The sequence below is a fragment of the Geotrypetes seraphini genome, chromosome 4 (assembly GCF_902459505.1).
Source record: "Geotrypetes seraphini chromosome 4, aGeoSer1.1, whole genome shotgun sequence".
Classification (NCBI taxonomy): Eukaryota; Metazoa; Chordata; class Amphibia; order Gymnophiona; family Dermophiidae; genus Geotrypetes; species Geotrypetes seraphini.
The window spans coordinates 268234735-268255363 of record NC_047087.1 but is presented as its reverse complement, the minus strand read 5'-3'; the positions used below and the strand labels follow the sequence as shown (position 1 = coordinate 268255363).

Below are 20629 nucleotides of genomic sequence, written 5' to 3'. Positions count from 1 at the left end.
GTTGGGAGGTTTTTCTGCTACTTTAGGTAAGGAAAAGGCCATGTAAAGCTCCACTGGGTCACATGTGACTGCGTGGTCACATTGACTCACATTCATATGCATGCATGGGGAGAGGTGAGTTGACAGGCATTTGCATGCGTATGTGCATATGTATCAATGTGACCATGCAGGCACACGCAGCCCTGAGAAGATTCATGGAGCCTTTTCTCTACCTGCAGTAGTGGTTGGGTCACTGGAAATGAGGGCTTCAAAAATGGACTGCGGGGGTCGCATGATGTCAGAGACCTCTGAAATAGTAGGATGTGCATGTAAATCCAAAATAGTGTCCATTAAGTGCCAATTATCTCTAATTAAAGTTGATAATTGATTATTAGAACCCAATTTTCAAATTGGAGTGAATCTGGGCTTTGCACCCAAATTTGGACACTCAGCTTTGGGCAACCTAAATCGAATTTTGGGAACTATGGTCATGGCTGTCTATCATACTAAATATCTTTCTGATATGTGTGTTAATATGTCAGTAGTACCATGACCAGCATCAAGCGAACTGGCTCCTACCAGATTCAGAAGGCCCCTTGGAGAGGGAGGGGCCAATATTCAAACAGCCCAGCTACCTCCCATGGTCAGCAGCAAATCCAGCCACTGACATTGCATTTCTGAGCTAAATGCAGCCACTGAAGACTTAGCCTGCCAAGCTAATATTCATCACCTATTTTACATGTGTAACTGGAATTGAGACACACACATACGAGGGGTGCTAAAAAGTTGTCAGCCCAACCAGGAAGAGAATGACATGGATATAGTTCAATCAATTATCTGAAACGATGTGGAAACATAGAATTTTGTTTCTGCAAATTGGTACAACAAAATAAGATAGCACTCTTTTCAGCTACAGTGGCAAAATGATGCTCAGAATTTAGGAAGTTGGTTGGTTGGGCTGAGAACTTTTCAGCATCCTCTCATATACATAAGAGGTAGTTTTGTAATCCATTTTTGTGGGTAAAATGTTGAGTCACAAAATAAGGTCATATCTTACAGTACACTTAGGGGTCCTTTTATCAAGCTGCGGTAGGGGTTTAATGCGCGTAATACTGCACTTTAAACCGCCTGCCGCGCTAGCCGCTAACGCCTGCATTGAGCAGGCGTTAGTTTTTTAGCCGGCTGCGGGGGTTAGCGTGTGATGAAATATCCGACGCGCTAACCCTGCTAGAGCAGCTTGATAAAAGGACCCCTTAATATTTGCTTGCTCAGGGGTGCAGTTTAGCATCGACAATGTCACACTCTATGCAAATATTTTATAAAATATGCATGATTGTGCAAATTTTATGTGCATATATTTACACCTGTTCTCAAGCCAATATAATGTTAACTCCTTCAATCTAAGCATGATTTCAACAAGATTTAAATTGGTATTTTATTGGTATTTTATAAAGACACATAGGGGCTTCTTTGTCTAGGCAAGAATTAAACTCTCTGTTATAAAGCAGCCTTTACATGGGCTAGTTCTAGGTGTCTATGCTATAAAGGCACATAGGAACCCATGCTGTGTTTATAAAATAGGCTTAAAGTAGGTGCCATTATGCAGTTATCACATAAGCATTCCTGTTAGAAGGTCATGACCTTAAAGGACTTTTGACCATTTCATGATACCAATGATACATTCTTATTCAACTAACAATAAATAGCTTTTCATCATATGATATTTAAAGCTGTCAACCTGTATAGATTAGCTTTGTAAGCATTTTTCATCTCATGAAGTTAGATTAAAGCCAAGATTCCAATAATTATTCATAATCCTGCATGATGTGATAGACTGTTAAGTTTTGATAGTGCTAATATTTACCTTAACTGACTAGTTAGTATATATAATTAGAGCATGATATGAAATTGTTCAGATATATCTGAACTTAGCAGCCAAAGTGTTATGTGTTATTTTGGCAAAGATCTGTAAAAATATTCGTGAAAGCTCTGTACCTCCATTGTATAGTTTTTCATTAGCAGTTATGGACAGACATTTTCATTCCTCAATGTCACTTACACAATACCTTTTGGTCAGAAGCCAGTTGTGGAGACATTTTTTGGATATGATGAAGAAGCTTCTCTGGATTCTGATGGTTCTTCTATTTCATACCAAACGGACAGAACAGATCGAACACCCTGCACACCTGATGATGATATGGAAGAGGTACTTTTAAAATATAGATACTGTATATAGATCCAAATTTGAATCTTTGCTGTTCAAGCAATTTAGGTCTTAGGAATGAAGCAATGAGTGGCCTCAGCTAGGTAGGAGGGAAGAGACTGTTCTTCTCCGAGAATGTTCTTCATTGAACTTCAGATAGAAATACAGCATTGAAGAAGGCTGTCAAAACTCTCCAAGCTAGATGAAATGGAGGGGGCGCTTTCCATATGATGTCTGAGTTTAGCCATTTTGCGAACACAGCCACAAATCCAGTAGCAAACATGACCATTTTCAAACAGAAAAATGTCCATCTTTTTTTGTTTCAAAAATGACCATTTCTTAGATGCATCTATCTTTTTTAACAATTAAAAAAAAAAAAAAAAAAAAAAAATCCCATAGAAAATTACACAAAACAAGCCATCGGGATCTAGGAGGGGCCAGCATTTTAGGAGACTGGCTATACAGACATCCCAGCAGAACAGTGGGGCACCCTAGAGGCCACTGCAGTGAATTTCACATAAAATGTCCCAAGTACACATATCACCATAACCCCCTTATATTGTATGGTAAGCCCACCAAATCCTACCCCCAAACTTACTTTACCCAAGTATACACCACACCAATAGCCTTTATGCCTGCAAGTGTCACCTATGTCTAGGTACAGTGGGAATATGGTGGGGTTTAGAAGACTTATATAGTCCAACATAAGTGTAGTACACTTCTCCCTTCAAATTCACAGGTTTAGAACACGCAACTTTCTAAATGCGTGAGTTTCTAAACCCTGACACATCCCGCCTCCTGGACCTCTCCACACTGTACCTGGTGGCCTAGCAGTGAAGTGGAGCGATCTTCCTATGCTCCTGCCCCATGCAGAGCCGTCAACAAAAATGGCTGCCATGAGTTCCCGCTGTAGTCTCGTGAGACCACGGGAACTCACGGCAGCCATTTTTGTTGATGGCTCTGCATGGGGCAGGAGCTTAGGAAGTTCGCTCCTGCCCTGCTTCAATACTAAACCACCAGGTAAGGTGTGGAAAGGTCCAGGAGACAGGAAGGTGGTGGGGATGGGTCAGAGTCAGCCCTAAAAGTTATTTGCAATTTTTCCATATTTGCAGGCTGGCTCTGCCCCTAATCCCTGCAAATATGGAGATAAAAGTATGGTTAGACTGGGATATGAGCCTGAGTCCCCATCTCTATAGTTCACTACACCAACCATGAGGCTACTCTAGGAACCTGAAGGGGTCAGTGACCACTTGAGTAGTAAGGTGGGTTCATGCTTTCATCCCTCCAATGATCATCTGGCACTTATTCATTATGGAAACAGTTCTAGCTGCAAATGTACAATTGTTCCCTGGACATACTCTACAATGTTCCATTATTACAGAAAAATGTCCTATAGTCACAATTGCTATTACAGAATCTATGCTTAGAGCGCAGCCTCCCGGCACCCAGCGGTACTGTAGGTGATCTTTTGAGAATTATTCCCTGAGGTTAATCTTCAAGCAGATGTTCCAACTTACCCGGTTAGCTATCTGAATACCAATGCTATCAATGGAACCCAGATAACTTATAGCCACCATCTTATGCCCTGATGTTCAGCATCGGTATTTGGGTATGACCTGGCACTAAATATCTATGTGCAAATGTAAATGTCACAGCGTTTGATGTCAGTACTGATTACAGTTCTTAAATATCAAGGGGAATAATTCTGGAATCTGTTAACATCTTCACTAAAGACCAATTTAAATAACTTTGCTTCAACCTTAGCTTCCCTGAGTGTACCTTTATTATTACCCTAGTCAGTGGTGTAGCGAGGGTAGGAGGCGCCCACACCCTCCTCTCTGTCCCCCCCTTACCCCTTCTATGTCAATCCCCCTGCTCCTTTCGCACTCCACGCCACACTCAAACCTCTCTTCCCAGCCCCCCCATACCTCTTTAAATCTTCACCATCACGAGCAGCTTCTCTGGCCTGCTGCTCGCACTGGCATTGGCTTTCCTTCTAATGTCACATCCTGGCCCTGTGACCCAGAAGTGATCTCAGAGGGAACCAGGCCAACACGAGTGGCAGACTAAAGTAGTTGCTCTTGCTGGTAAAGATTTTTAAAAGGTATGGGGGGGGGGGCAGGGAAGGGAAGGCATGATCACGGCGTGGGAGGGCAGAGAGGTGTCGGTGCCCCCACCATGACAGCACCTGGAGCAGTCTTTCCCCCCCTGCTTCCCACTTTCTACGCTACTAACTCTAGTCATCATCAAGACTTCTTGTTTCCAATAGGTTCCTTTCCTTTTACTGTCTTACATAACATAATTTAGCACTATTTCTATCCCCCATACACCTTACAATTCGATGTGGTTCACATAAGAGAAAACTGCACATTTACAGCAAAGTACATATTTAAATAATACAGGTTAATATTCAATCAATATCATTCCCCCAAAACTGTCTAAGCTAATAGGCTTTCAAAAGTTTCCTATAATGTTGATAAGACTGGTAAACCCATATCAGGGGGCCATACTTTCCTTCCAACTTAGCAGTCTGATAAGATCTTTCCCACATATTTATTGTAGGAAATACAAAAGGGTGGGATTTGGGGAAGAACATGTTAAGACCATTAAAAGAAAATTGTTCAAGTCAGATAGCTAGGTAATAAACCATAAAGTGCTATGTAACAAAAATGACCAAATTTAAAAATTGTCCTGGCTTTCAGAACCCTTTGAGGGCAGGCCATTATAATTTCCATTAAAAAAAAGATGAGATGTCTGCATCTACATTGTCTGCATCTTTGAAAACAAGGCACACTGCTTGACCTAGCATTTCATAAATCACTGGTTCTGGGAGATCATGAGAATGGCCCATATAAGCCTATGCATTAGCCATCTTACCCACTCATGGCCGTGAAATGACAGCAAGAGCAATCAAGCTTGACAAATCCATTGTGTCAGAAATCTAACACAATCTGATCTGCAAGCAGTTTTATACCCTATCTAAGACAGATGCCTATTAGCAAGATTTGTAATAAGTACAAAGCATGTAAGGAACACATCAGTCTTCTTCATTGATCTGTCTTGAACCATTGCATTTGACCTTTGCAACATAGGTTTGTCTTCTGAAGATTTGTAGAAAATATTGAGCCTGACAAATGACCACCATGCTCAGCATGTTTTACTACTCTCCTTCTATGTTTTTGGCTTACCATTATACCCCACGAATGGTATTAAACTTTTATATAAAATTTTCTTTATCTACCTATCTATATAAAGGGGCAGTTTATCCATGTTTGTTTGTTCTTCATGGATTTGGACATGGTCTAAGCAAATGAATGGAAACTTTGCAAAGATCATCCTTTCACCCAGGAGAAGAGCAACATCCACTTTTGGTTGGAAAAATCATTGGTTTCCCATTTACAATGGCCCAGCTAATGAGAATGTGGTATTCCATAGTATCACAGAACTACTGAGCAGTGTATTGTGAGCAAGTGTAAGACATGTTCCTTGGGGTTCTCAAGGGTCCTCAATGGTCTGTTGTTCATCAAATATTGTGCTCCTCGTCTCCTACTTGCTTTCAAAGCTTGTAGGAAATCTATCAACCTGCAAGATGTTTGAGATCTGAGGGAGGGATGTTGCTCATCAGTGTAAAAGAAAATTGATTTGCTATGTAAAATCTAGAATATCTATTTTCTCGATTGCCAGTAAGAATCTCTGGAATTCAATTCCTGGTATAATGAGATTATGCAAAGATCGTATGCCTTTCAAGAAATTGTTAAAATTACAGTTGTTTGTGGACGCCTTTCTCTAACTCTGTAGTTATTATTTGTTTTAGATTTAAAGAATTCTGAATTAAGGGAATTTTGTGGGGAAGATTGACTTAATTGTTTACTGCATTTTGTAATGTTTGTTTGTGCTTGAAATTGTGGATGTAAATATTTTGTGCATTGCTTAGATTTAAGCGATTCATACATTTTTAAAATAAATAAATACATAAATTCATCCACATTTTTCGCTCCATAAGATGCACCTCACCATAAGATGCACTCCAGATTTAAAGAAGGAAAACAAGAAAAAAAAAATTCTGAACCAAATTATATACAAATATATACCCGACACCTTTAAATTCCATGCCAGCCCCCCATCAATCATCATTTTTACATACCCCCAGCACCTTTAAATTCTTTCCCAGCCCCCCAGCATCTTTAAATTCCATTCCAGCATCTTTAAATTCCATCCCAGCCTCCCCTGGCAGTACCTTTTAAATTGTGGAGGTCAGTGGATGGCTGCCTGCTGATTGTCGGGGCCTGCAGCGCACAAGCATGCTAATGCCTGGGCCTGCGACTCTTCCTAATTGTGCTGGTCGCTGATGCTTCGCTGCATGGCTGCCTGCTGATTACCGGCATGTCGGGGCCAACGGCGCACAAGCGCGCTGCTATGTGGGCGCACACCATTTCTGAATGGCTGTCTAAGGCAAAGACCAGATGGAAAAAAAGGGGTTTTCATGCTAGTTCTAAGGGCCTGTTTTACAATGCCGTGCAGCAACAGCCCTGAAGCCCTTAGAGATTTAAAGGGCTTCAGGGCCATGCGGCTTTGTAAAAAAAGGGGGTAAATTTCTAAGTTTCTAATCTAGTTGAGAGAGAGGTACATTGTTCCATAAGCTAGGGGACAAAAAGAAATAAGCATTGTGGCCCGGATTCTGTACCTGGCACCATCATCAGCGGCAGCCTTAAAAGCAGCTGCCAATTGCATGTCAATCACATGACATCACCAGGTACAGAATCTCACCTCGGGCAAAGGTAGGCACAGGAAATTTAGGTCAGGGTTTTCCAGGCCTACATTTCTGGCTCCTACCTCTGATGTGAGTCGTACCTCTTTAGGCACTTTAGGCTGCTTAATGCCACTTCTGGCATTAGCCACACCCCCAGCGGCCTAAAGCACCTACAGAGACATGATTCCATTGCCGATCTTTTAGGTGCCTTGAAACTCATTTAAAAATGTTGTTTAAACAGCATTTTTTTACTGACCTTGGGCAGGTCAGAATTAACCAATAGGCTACGTAGGCACGTGCCTAGGGCCCGAAATGGTCAGGAGGGCCCGATGAAGGAGGGCATCAACATTGTTTTTTTCCAAAGGACGATGGGCCCCTCCAGCATCGATCAGCAATGTGGGGCCCCCCATCAGCAACGCGGGCCCCATCCCGATTGGCAACACAGCCCCCCCCCCCCTATCGATGGAAAGTAAGCAACGCGGGTAAGAAAGGCAACGGGAACTGTAATTGTGCAAGTGGTGCTGCTTGCCCAAAGCTTCCCTCTGATGCAGCTTCCTGTTTCCGCCTAGGCGCATGGTGGGATAGGGCGGAGCAGGGGGCCCAGTGTACTTGTGTGCCTAGGGGCCCTTGACGAATTAATCCTGCCCTGACCTTGGGTGCCTACTGGTGTCTAGTTGACTCCAAATTGACCCTTTTAGGGCTCAGGAGAAGGGGATAAAGGGGATAGCATTTGATATATTGTTTTTACTTTGTGTGGTTACAATCAAAGCACTTTACATATTTTAGACAGGTACCTATGATTACTGATTGAATGTAATAAATGTGACGGCCCATATGGAACTCCTAGATTCACAAGATAGACTGGTATTCCATCATGAATCACTTTGAATAATGTAAGAATCTTAAGTTTGATTTGGAACTATATTCCCAGGTGTATAGAGCTGGCAAAAAAAATACCCCCTCTTTTACTAAGGCACGCTAACCAATTTAGCGCACTCTAAATATTAGCGCATGCTAAACGCTAACGTGTCCATAGAATATAATGGATACATTAGCGTTTAGCGTGTGTTAATATTTAGCAAGCGTTAAAATGGCTAGTGCACCTTAGTAAAAGGACCCCATAGCCAGTTAAGTGTGAGTTTTAGCACTTAATCAGCTATGAACCACATAAAGTTAGGACCGACTTTTATGCAATCCTATTTATGCAGCTAAGTGCTGATTCTGCTCCTGGAATGCCCCCCAAATAGCTGGTTTTGAGTTGGGCACTAACTGGCCATTTTTAGTGGCATAAACCAGTTATGTGCCACTAAAAATGAGCAGCTAGCCCTGAACAAATGATTTAATTGGCCAGGAACTGTTTCTGGCCGGGGAAATCTCTGAATTTCAACCCCTTAGGTTGTTTGTTTGTTTTTTGTCTTATTGTTTCATTTACAAAATAATATGAAATTACTGTATTTTCCCTCCCTAAGACGCACTTTTTTTCTACCCAAAAGTGGGTGGAAATGTCGGTGTGTCTTATGCAGCGAAGATCCTTTTTTAAAAAAAAAAAAAAAAACACCACCCCACCCCCACCCCGTTGTACCTTTTTAAATGCCCATGCCAAATATGGCTCTCCCTAGCATCTGTGAGCGTCCGGCTGTCTTCTTGGTTCCCACACAGTGTCCTCCGGATTCCCCCATTTAAAGCTAATTAGGCTCACGATGGGTGGGGGTAGGAGGGTCCTTACATCCAAGCTGCTTCCCGCACCCAGCGAGAGAGGTCGTCTTTGGCACTGTAACCGCCGCTGAGCTAATTATGGTAACCTATAGAGTGAACCTAGCAGGCTGCCATTGACCTCTGAAGCATGTTGCCTCTGCCGCAGTTCCGCCCCTGATGTCAGAGAAGGGGCGGGACCACGGTAGAGAAAATGTGCTGCGGAGGCCAACGGCAGCCTGCTAGGTTCACTGTGCAGGCTGCCGTAATTAGCTCAGTGGCAGTTACAGTGCCGAAGACGACCTCTCAACAGAAAAGGAGAGCTGTGTCTCCCACGATCTCCTGCCCCAGGTAACGAGCAAGAAGAACAACTGTTGGGGAGGCGATGAGAGCCTTCCAACTCCGGAACATGAATTTGGACCTGGGCAGAAGCTGCAGCCCAGCACTGTGAGGGCTTCTACCAACCATCCCAGCTCAACCCAGCACAGTCTAGGAGCCGGAGACAACGACCTCACAGGAAGCAGGGAAGGTAAGGCCCCACCCATCGTGAGGACAGAAAAGGATGGGAAACAGACTTGAAGACAGGGCAGATGCTGGACTAGAGGGGGGTAGAGATGGGAAGACTCAAAATGTTAGTAGAAGGAAGATAGAGAAAGGGAGAAAACTGAAACAAAGGGGAGGCAGAAGAGAGGGGGGCAGATGTTCAACTTGGGGGTGTATACAGGGAAGAGAGAGAGAGACTGCAGAGAGGTGGAAAGATTCTGGACCATGGAGGGAGGAAAGAAGGAGAGAGAGAGAAGCAGAGAAAGATCTGGAAGAAAGGAGAACAAATGTTGGATGGGGGGTGTTGGTAAGCAGAAGAAAGAGAGAGAGGCCTGGACCAAAGGTGGTGGTAGGTACAAAGGAGAACTGACACTGGATCTGGGGAGTGTAAGCAGAGGGAAAAGAGATAGAGACCTGGACCCAAAGGGGATGGTGCTGGATTGTGAAAGAATGCACAGTCAGAAGGAAGTCCAACCAGAAACTAATTAAATCACCAAACAAAAGTAGGAAAAATTATTTTATTTTCAATTTAGTGATCGAAATGTGTCAGTTTTGAGAATTTATATCTGCTGTGTGCATATGAATAATGAAAGGAAAAAATTGCATTAGTAGGGGAGGGAGGACAGAATGCAGAGCCTTGCAAGGAGTGTGGGATTGGGTACAGAGCCTGGCAGGGAGAGGGGGCTGGGTGCAGAGCCTGGTATATGTTAGTACACAATTTGTTTTCAAATTTTTTTTTCTTGTTTTCCTACTCTAAATCTAGGGTGCATCTTATGGTCAGGTGCGTCTTATGGAGCAAAAAAATACGGTATACTGGGAAAAGTCATTCAGGTGTCTTATGTACTTTCAAATGAATACACATCCAGAGAGTGTGCATCACCCATATTTTCAAATATCAATTGTCTTCTATGAATCTGTACACCATGTTGTGTAGTGTTAGGAACTGTGTTTTATTTTTTGATGAATTGAGTCATGAATGTTATATTTTTTTACCATTTTAGGGTATGGTCAAAGAAGAAACAGAATTGAGATTTCGTCAGCTGACCATGGAGTATCAAGCACTGCAGCGAGCATACGCTCTGTTACAGGAGCAGGTTGGAGGAACCCTAGATGCAGAACGAGAAGTTAAGGTCTAAATGGCTTATATTACATGAAATGAAGGCTTGTTCTTCTTACTTTCTAACATTTGGTTTTATAAACAATAGTTTCAGAAGAAAATTAATAAATTTAAAGAAAAATTTTGACTGATATAGTCAGGGCAAGTTATGCATTTATCAGCAGATAGTGAATGCACAATTTGTTTATACATATATTTAAAAAAATTGTGCCAATAAATGGCCCAGATTTATTTTTAGAATTATGGACTAGGTTAGAGTTGGTGCAGAGGAAGTGCTAAAATGATCTTGTTTAGCAGCAATATTCAGTGCCAACACCATAACTGCTCGATATACATATTTAGTGTAGTAGCTACCTACTTGGATAGAGGTTCTTCGTATTAAAGCATTGGTGCTGATCACCTGAATGAAAATTTAGTCCATGCTAAATTTATCCAAGCCATTAAACTTATTTCTAGGCATTTATATAAATTTAATTTTACTTAACCCCCCCCCCCACCCCTTTGAAGCCACGTTAGGATTTTTTATTTCCAGCTGCGGCGGTATTAGCTCCGACGCTCATAGGAATTATAGGAGCATCAGTGGTAATACTGCCACAGCCGATGATAAAAAAGCCTAATGCGGCTTCGTAAAAAGGGGGTGGGGGTATTTTTAACCATGGAAAAGCAACTGTGCAAACATAGAGGAGAACTTATTTCAAAACAGCATTTCAATTTGATGAACTCAAAAGATGACCAGGTAGAAAGCATCATTTTGGCTATGGGTTTCTAGCACAATGCTTTCTTATATAATTACTCATTTGGAATACTGTGCACAATTTTGGAGACCACACCTTCAAAAGAATATAAACAAGATAGTCAAAATGGTGCCTACTAAAATGTGCAGTGGTCTTCATAAATTTGTGAGAATAAACTTAAAGAAATGTTGAAGGGGGAGATATGATAAGAGACATTTATTGTCATACTATATGAAAATTCAGGTGGTAGGCATTTTCTAATTGAACAAGGGGTCTTTGAATGAAAGTGAAAGGAGATAGACTCAGGAGTAATCTAAGGAAATATGTATGGAAAGTGTGGTGGATGCATGGAGCAGTCTTCTAGTGGAGGTGGTAGAGAAAAGAATATCTAAATTCAAGAAGGTATAGGAATAGCTCGGAGGATCTCAGATAGACTGGAAAGGACTATGAAGCATTTTCAGGCAATAAACATTCAACGGAAGAATCGTTAAATACTTTAAAAAAATCTGCCTACTTCAAAAAAAATATTTTCACATTGTTACTTAATCTTCAACTGCATTGAAGTACTTCTGTTTTATCAAAGTCAATATCAGAACTAAGAAGTAACCAGAGATAGAAAACCTATTTTACAGACACTTCAACAAGCCAACTGGTTGCACTATATGTACCAAGAGATAATCTGCAAATGCAGCAATTTTAAACACAGATCTACCTGTCCTTCCTGCTTTGGTATTCCCATAATCTCTAATCCATAAACAACACCAGATAATAGAGGCACCCCGATGCATACCCAATTGTAGTTTAAAAATTTGCTGTTAAGAACATAACATAAGAATTGCCGCTGCTGGGTCAGAACAGTGGTCCATCGTGCCCAGCAGTCCGCTTGCACGGTGGCCCTTAGGTCAAAGACCAGTGCCCTAATTGAGACTAGCCTTACATGTGTACGTTCTGGTTCAGCAGGAACTTTGTCTTGAATCCCTGGAGGGTGATTTCCCCTATAACAGCCTCTGGAAGAGTGTTCCAGTTTTCTACCACTCTCTGGGTGAAGAAGAACTTCCTTACGTTTGTACAGAATCTATCCCCTTTTAACTTTAGCGAGTGCCCTCTCGTTCTCTCTACCTTGGAGAGGGTGAACAACCTGTCTTTATCTACTAAGTCTATTCCCTTCATTATCTTGAATGTTTTGATCATGTCCCCTCTCAGTTTCCTTTTTTCAAGGGAGAAAAGGCCCAGTTTCTCTAATCTCTCACTGTATGGCAACTTCTCCAGCCCCTTAATCATTTTAGTCACTCTTCTCTGGACCCTTTCGAGTAGTACTGTGTCCTTCTTCATGTACAGCGACCAGTGCTGGATGCAGTATTCCAGGTGGTATCCAAATCACACTTATTCAGAGTCGCAAAATCAAGAGTAAAGGAAGACCTGGAACGGGTATCAGACCACCCAACAAACACTCTATGTTTGTTGGAGTGGTGGGGGGTCACTTTTTCATTAGGAAAAACAAGAATGCAAACATTAAAAAAAAATTTTTTTAAATAAAACCTCTTTTTTATAACAAACTTTAAAACTATTTTTGATAAGTTATTTGAGTATTAATATTAATATGATGTGATTGGTTTCCAGTGATATATTGGATTCCATTTAAAATTCTTGTCTTGGCTCACTGATAATTTCATAATGGCTTCACTTTGTTTCTCTTTAGCTCCCTTAAGGGAGCCTATTCTTTGCATTTTTCGCAACAACACTTGAAGCTTGTTCCCACCTATATGCAAATTCATCTGGATTTTGTCCATCACTCATGCATTCAAGTCATGATTCTTTTCCTGTGGAACGAACTGCCTATTAAGATCTGATCTGAGATTTAAGATGGCTTTTAAAACCTATAACTATACCCAGGCCTTATTATTTGATAGATTTAGGTTGAATATGCCTTTATGAACATGTCCAGCAGCAGCTTTATGCCTTAGTGAACCTTAACCTATGATACTTAGGGCTCCTTTACTAAGCTGCGCTAGCGGTTTTAGCGCGTGCGCTAGACGCTAAAGCCACCATTGACTGGCATTAGTTTTTACATGTAGCGCAGGGGGCAGCATGCGCTAATCTGCAGCGAGCATTAAAAATGCTAGCGCACCTAAGTAAAAGAGGGGGATAGTGATTTCACTTCCTCTTCCTGGTGTGTCCCCTTTCTCTTTTCTACTGTACACTTCCCCCTCCGTATTCGTGGCAGTTAGGGGCAGAGCCGGTCCACGAATATGGAAAAACCGCAAAAAATATTTGGGCCAGCTCTGTCCTTATCCCCCGCTTTCCCTGGCTATTTTTAGCCCTGTGAGCCCTCCCCCGTAAGCCTTACCTGGTGGTTTAGTGGGTTTTCAGGCAGGAGCAATCTTCCCACGCTCCTGCCCCGTGCAGATCGCTCACAGGAAATGACTGCCTTGAGCTCCCGTAGTCTCTTGAGCCATTTCCTGTGAGCGATCTGCACGGGGCAGGAGCGTAGGAAGATCGCTCCTGCCCTGAAAACCCGCTAGACCACCAGGTAAGGCTTAAGGGGGGGAGCTTACAGGACTTAAAATAGCCCGAAAAATGAAAGTAATTTTTTTCATTTAAAACCGCGAATAAGCGAATCCTGTAGATACAGAATTCGTGAATATGGAGGGGGAAGTGTATTTAATAATGGAGTGCTAGTGCAGCATATTGAATTCAGTTGTAACTGTTGACTCTTGTGACGTCTTTGTCTATGTTTTCTCTATTGTATAATGAATTTATAAACTACTTAGATATATATATTTTTTACTTTGAGGTATATCATATAAAGTTGATGATGAATTATCTTAATCTAGAATATGATAGCAAATGAGGATCATGATGCCTATCAGTTTATTTTCAAATAAACTGATAGGCATCAAATGCCAAAGACCCCAGCTGATATTTGGCTTTTTCATGCTTTCCTGAAGTTTGCATCGGCTTTTGTCACAAGTTCCAAATGGGAGACCACTCTATGCATCCACCACCATTTTGTTTTTGCTTTAAAGGAGCATATTTTTATTTGATTTGCAATTCAATTATTAATGTTTTGTGCTTATTTTAAATAGAATACATTAGCAGTTATTTATTGGGAAGATTTGTGTAAAAGCTTATACATACAAAAACTGATTTCAGGGCATCGTACGTTAGGTAGTGAATAATTTGTTTTTATCAGGTGAGTTGGTCAATGAATAGGAGTTATAAAGGTCAGAAGAACAGTAAACCCCACTTCTGTACTCTCTGATCTCTTTTATATTACAAAATTGTCATCTTTTAATTGTACACCACTTAAAGAGGAAGTTATCGAGGTTTTATCACACCTTGATTTACCAAAGGAGTCACCAGCCTGTGACTTGTATGTCAGCACCACAGGTTGATTCCAGTGGTAAATACTTAATGCTGCTTATAAGCCACAAAGCCATGCCCATTGCAGCCAGGCCATATTTTATATTTTCCAGTAGAATAACCATTGAATAATAGGCTAGGGGCTTGCACGCATGGCAAAGAAAAGAGATGGGGTGTTGTACCCTTAGGAAGACTGTGCCTGAGGTAGACCAACCCCCCTTACTACACCACTGGTAATATATTAAATAACTAAACCTAAACCTGAACAGCAGCATACAAAACAGGAAATCATTACATACTAAAAATGAATACAAATAATGAGGCTCATTTTCAAAAAAGACATCCAAAAGATGGCATAAACCGGCACTTAGGTATCTTACTAGTCAAAAACGTCCAAGTGGCCATTTTTGAAACTGACTTTCTAGATGTCTTTCTGGTCATTTTGTCTCCAGTGCATCTAAATCTTAAGGGGGCATGTTAGAGGTGTATTTTGGGTGGGCTTAGAGCTGGCTTAGGATGTTCTGCAGGGATAATCAAACTTTTAACAAAACAGCCAGGTCACCATTTAGATGTGTGGGGCTGGACCTATTTTAAAAATGAATAAGGGTCGAAAAGTTACCCAAACTGACCAGTTGACCACTGGAGGGATTAAGGAATGATCCCCCTTACTCCCCCAGTGGTCACTGACTCCCTCCCACCACCCATACATTCCAGTCTATATTACAGCTTCAGATGGCCACACAGACATAGCTCAGCAGTTCAGAGGGGCACTCTAAGGGGTACTGCAGTGAATGTCACATTAAAAGTCCCAGGTACACTTCACTATAACCTGCTTATATTGTATGGTGAGCCTTCCAAAATCTACCGTATCTACATAAGAATGACACTTGCAGGCATAAAGGCTATTGTGGTATACAGGTGGGTACAGTAAGTTTTGGGTGGGTTTTGGAGGCCTCACCATACAAAATAAGCAGGTTATAGTGAAGTGTACCTGGGACTTTTAATGTGACGTTCAGTGCAGTACTCCATAGAGTGCCCTCTGCTCTGCTCAGCTGTCTGTGTGGACAGTCTGCTAAGAATGCTGGCTGCTTGAACTTCCTAAAGGCTTGTTTTTGTACATTTTTCATTTAGACATTTTCATATTTGAAAGTGGCCAAAAAAGATAGTCACAGTAAGGGTCAAAATGTGTAGTTAGGTCATTAAAAAAAAAAAAAAGAAGAAGATAGATGTCTTATGGCTTCGAAAATGGACATTTTCTCTACTGAATTCCTGGATGCCTTTCCCATAACATCCAAACTCAGACTTACGGCCTCTTTTACAAAGCTGTGTTAGCAGCTGCCGCACGGCAACAGCCCTGAAGCCCTTTAAATCTCTAGGGGCTTCAGGGCCGTTAGTGCAGCGCTGCCGCTAGCGTGGCTTTGTAAAAGAGGCTATTAGATAGTCTACCAAAAATGACCCTCAATGTATCATCTCTTCATAAACAACCTTTGTTTTTGTTATCTTCTTGTAGGAACAAATGACTTAAACAGAATTTGATATATTTTTTTCTCATATCTTACAGACTCGTGAACAGCTACAAGCAGAAATAGTTAGATATCAAACTCAAATAGAAGATCTAGAAAAAGCGCTTGCAGAGCAAGGACAGGTAAGGTACTCTTATTAACTTTTTAAATCAGCAATCTATAGCTTTAGTGCAAAATACAAGCAATAAAATGTATTATAAATTTGTATTTCATTATAAAATTATTTACCCAATATTGAGCCATGGATGCTGTTTAATGATTATGTATATCCACTGAAAACACTCAGAATAGTTCAAATATATAAATAAAGAACACAATGAGAAAACAGGAGAAAAAAAACCCTAAGTAAACCTCAAAAAGTAAGCTTTAAAACACTATGGCTTAACACGGGAAGAGTCACCTCACAGGTCAAAAAACCTCCAGTTTCCTAATAGTCCACAAACTTACTTATAAATAAATTTATTTTTTTTAAAGTATAAACTGCTTAAAATCTAAATAAACTACATAACACTTAAAATACAAAGACTAAACTAAACTAAACCTTACGTTTGTATACCGCATCATCTCCATAAAGATACAGCTCGGCACGGTTTACAGGTAATTCAATAAATGAGGGAAGGACATAATAAGAAATTAGAGGTTATAAAGAGGATAGCTAGCTCTACATTTTAATAGATAGCTTTACGTTTTGAAGAAAAGCCAGGTTTTCAGATGCTTTTGGAATAATTGGAATGAGCCTAGGATTCGCAGCGGGGCAGGGAAGATATTCCAAAGCTCAGTGAATTTGAAGAAAAGTGATTTCCCTAATTTACCTGCATACATGACGCCTTTTAATGAGGGGAAAGATAGTTTGAGTATGTGGGCGGATCTGGTAGTGTCAGGTCTCAAAGAATTCCAGGATAGTGGGATTAGGGGAGGAAGAATGCCATGTAGGATCTTGAATGTTAGGCAGGTACATTTAAAGACAGAAAAATATTTTTTTTACTTAGCTTTCTCCAGAAGTACAGTTCCAAAGATCAAAAAAAGCCAAAGGTCTCACTGTCTAAAGAAGTGGCAAAAATCAATCAAACTTCACAAAATCTATCCAGCATATCTTTTCAGCATGCTCATTATGCTGAATTGCTTTACCACTCCCAGTGACTCTGATATGTCTTCAATATTGGAAGGGGGGGGGGATTCAGTGTAATACCAATTTTTCAAAAGAGTTTGGGGTAATTTAGGAAACTATACACTGGTAAGTCTGACTTCAGTGCCAGGTAAAACTGTAGAGACTTACTGAACACATAGACAATGGTTTAATGGAACCGAGTTAACATGGATTCAGCCAATCTGCTACATTTTTGTAAAGCACAAGTAAATATGGATAAAAGGTGTTGACACAGGGTAACTAGATTTTCAGAAAGCTTTTCACAAAGATCCCCATGAGAGGTTCTTGAAAAAAATTAAAACATCATGAGATAGCAGGCAATGTTATGTTGTGGATTGGGAACTGGTTAAATGGAGAATCCTTTAAATGGAGGAAGGTAAATAGTAGAGTGCCACAAGGATTTGAACTAATACCAGTGCTTTTTAACATATTAATAAATGATGATATTGGAACGATGAGGGAGGTGATCAGATTTTCAGATGACAAAAACTATTGAAAGTTAAATCACACACAGACTATGAGAATTTGCAGGCTGGAAGACTGAGCATCCAATTGACAGATGAAATTCAATGAAGACAAATTTAATTATACCTGCTATACACTGCCTTGGGTGAATCTCTTCATAAGAGAGGATAATAAATGTCAATAAATAAAGCTATGAACATTAGGAAGAATAACCAAAATTGACGCTATGTTCCACATTAGGAATTACCATTGAGGAAAAGGATTTACTCCAATTCTTTGAGACCGTGAACAAGCAAATTGATAGTGGAAAGCCGGTGGACATAATATACTTGGACTTCCAGAAAGCATTTGACAAAGTTCCACACGAAAGACTTCTCAGGAAACTACAAAGCATGGCATAGAGGGAGATATACAAAGATGGATAGGCAAATGGCTGGATAACAGGAAGCAGAGAGTGGGCATTAATGGGAAGTTCTCCGACTGGGAGAAAGTGACTAGTGGTGTACCCCAGGGCTCGGTACTTGGGCCGATCCTTTTTAATATTTATATCAATGACCTGGAAAACGGAACATCCAGTGAGATCATCAAGTTTGCAGACACAAAACTCTGCTGGGCAATCAGATCGCAGGAGGACAGTGAGGAACTCCAGAGCGATTTGTGTCGGTTAGAAAAATGGGCGGAGAAATGGCAGATGAAGTTCAACGTGGAGAAATGCAAGGTAATGCATTTAGGCAGTAAAAATAAGGAATACGAGTACAGAATGTCAGGTGCAACTCTGGGAAAAAGTGAACAAGAAAGGGATCTGGGTGTACTGATAGATAGGACCCTGAAGCCGTCGGCACAATGCGCAGCAGCGGCAAAGAAGGCAAATAGAATGTTGGGCATGATAAAGAAAGGAATCTCGAGTAGATCGGAGAAAGTTATAATGCCACTTTATAGGGCAATGGTCAGACCCCACTTGGAATACTGCGTCCAACATTGGTCTCCCTACCTAAAGAAGGATATAAAACTGCTGGAGAGGATGCAGAGATGAGCGACTAAACTGGTGAAGGGTATGGAGAAACTGGAATATGAGGATCGACTTAAAACACTGGGATTGTTCTCCGTTGAGAAGAGGAGACTGCGTGGGGATATGATCGAGACCTTCAAAATACTGAAAGGAATCGACAAAATAGAGCAGAGATTATTTATATTGTCCAATTTGACACGGACAAGAGGACATGAAATGAAGCTAAGGGGGGACAAGTTCAGGACTAATATCAGGAAGTTCTGCTTCACACAGAGAGTGGTTGACATCTGGAATACTCTCCCAGGGGAGATTATTGCGGAATCGACAGTCCTAGGCTTCAAAAGCAAACTAGATGCATATCTCCTTGAGAGAGGCATATAAAGATATGGTTGGCTATAAAATAAGCCAGGTGTATACATGGCAGGGCCTCCGCGTGTGCGGATCGCCGGAGTTGATGGACCAAAGGTCTGATCCGGAGATGGCGCTTCTTATGTTCTTAGGTATCGTGAACAATACATTGAAATCTTATGCTCAGTGTGTGGCAGCATCCAAAAAGTCATACAAAATGTTAAGAATTATTAGCGAAACCCATAAAAAAACTGGTTTTAATAGGACATGGATATGTGAACCATTTGATTAGCATTTTTGATTTGGAGCATTTCATAAGGCCTGCTTGACGATAAGAGTGTGCTGACACTCCATAGCAACTGTTGCTTAGGAGAAGTTTTCTAAGGAGGGAATATCAGTGAACTAGTGTTTAAGCCCGTTACATTAACGGGTGCTAGAGTAGATTTCTGTCTGTCTGTCATTTTTTCTGTCTGTGTCTCTCCCTATGTCCTTAGTGCCCTCAGTGCCTCCTTCCTATGTCCTTAATACCCCTTCCTACATCCTTAGTGCCCCCAGTACCTCCTTCCTGTGTCCATAATGCCCCCAGTGCCTCCTTCCCATGTACTTAGTGCCCCCAGTGCCTCCTTCCCATGTCCTTAGTGCCCCCAGTGCCTCCGTACTGTTTCCTTAGTGCCCCAGTGCCAGTGTTCTGTGTCCTTAGTGCCCCAGTGCCAGAGTACTGTGTCCTTAGTGCCCCTAGTACCTCCTTCCTATGTCCTTAATGCCCCCAGTGCCTCCTTCCCGTGTCCTTAGTGCCCCCAGTGCTTCTGTCCTGCTTAGTGCCCTCAGTGCATCCTATGTCCTTAGTGCCCTCAGTGCCTCCTTCCTATATCCCCATCACTATCTTCCAGACTTTGTCTCACCCCCACCCCCCTTTTCAGCCTGCCTGCCTGCCTCCCATCCCCCTGAGCAGCTTGTTTCCATTTAAACCCCCCCCACACACACCCCCCCGAAGCCAGCCTGCCTGCCTCCTTCCAATCTCCCTGAGCAGCATGTTTCCATTTAATCCCCCCCCCCCCGGCGCTGACCCTACCCGGCACATCCGAAACCCCCGTTGACCCTCCCAGCCGACCCTCCCACCGCTAGACGGCCGACAAACCTCCCAGCTCCAGCAGCGTCCAAGGCACAGTAAACATGCTTCTTCGAGGTCTTCTGCTGCCCTAATTTCCTCTGCCGTGTCTCTGATGATATCATCAGGGACGCGGCAGAGAAAATCAGGCCAGTAGAAGGATGCGAAGCAGCGTGTTTACTGTGCCTCAGACGCTGCTGGAGCTGGGAGATTTGTGTTCATCTCGCGGTGGGAGGTTCGGCTGGAAAGGTCAACGGGGGTATCGGGTGTGCCGGGTAGGGTCGGTGCCGGGGGGGGGGGGGAGAGTTGCGGCGTGTTACCTGCCGCCAGTCGTTAGAATAGAACCCTAAGCGTGCATGCGTACTCTTACCTGCCACAGACATACAGATCAGGGATCAGGGAACACGTAGGTAAGAGTGCGCATGCACGCTTAGCGTTTTGTTATAGTAGATGATTTCTGTTAGTCAGGAAGAGTTCTGTGAAATGACAGTAAAAGCAGATCACAGATGAGAGATGTGTGAGAGAGTTTAAGAGAGCTTAATTCACATAGCTTTTGTTGTAGTTTTCCTTGAAAATCTTACACATTTCCTCAGGTAGAGGCACTGTATATATTTATGATAGAAGTTGTCCCCAAACCCAGGTATGCTG

At 41.9% G+C, this 20629-nt stretch overlaps 1 protein-coding gene across 20 annotated transcripts in view; it reads left to right on the top strand.

Annotated features, from left to right (window-relative positions):
* JAKMIP3 (Janus kinase and microtubule interacting protein 3) overlaps positions 1-20629 on the top strand; it is a 308083-nt gene that overhangs the window by 192821 nt on the left and 94633 nt on the right. For 15 of the 20 annotated variants that reach the window (XM_033940792.1, XM_033940782.1, XM_033940781.1 and 12 more), the window contains 3 exons: positions 2057-2185; positions 10169-10297; positions 15943-16026. In XM_033940792.1, coding sequence (XP_033796683.1) covers positions 2057-2185; positions 10169-10297; positions 15943-16026 — 342 coding nt within the window. The remainder of the gene's footprint in view (positions 1-2056; positions 2186-10168; positions 10298-15942; positions 16027-20629) is intronic. The other 5 variants (XM_033940797.1, XM_033940791.1, XM_033940787.1 and 2 more) reach the window with 2 other exon arrangements.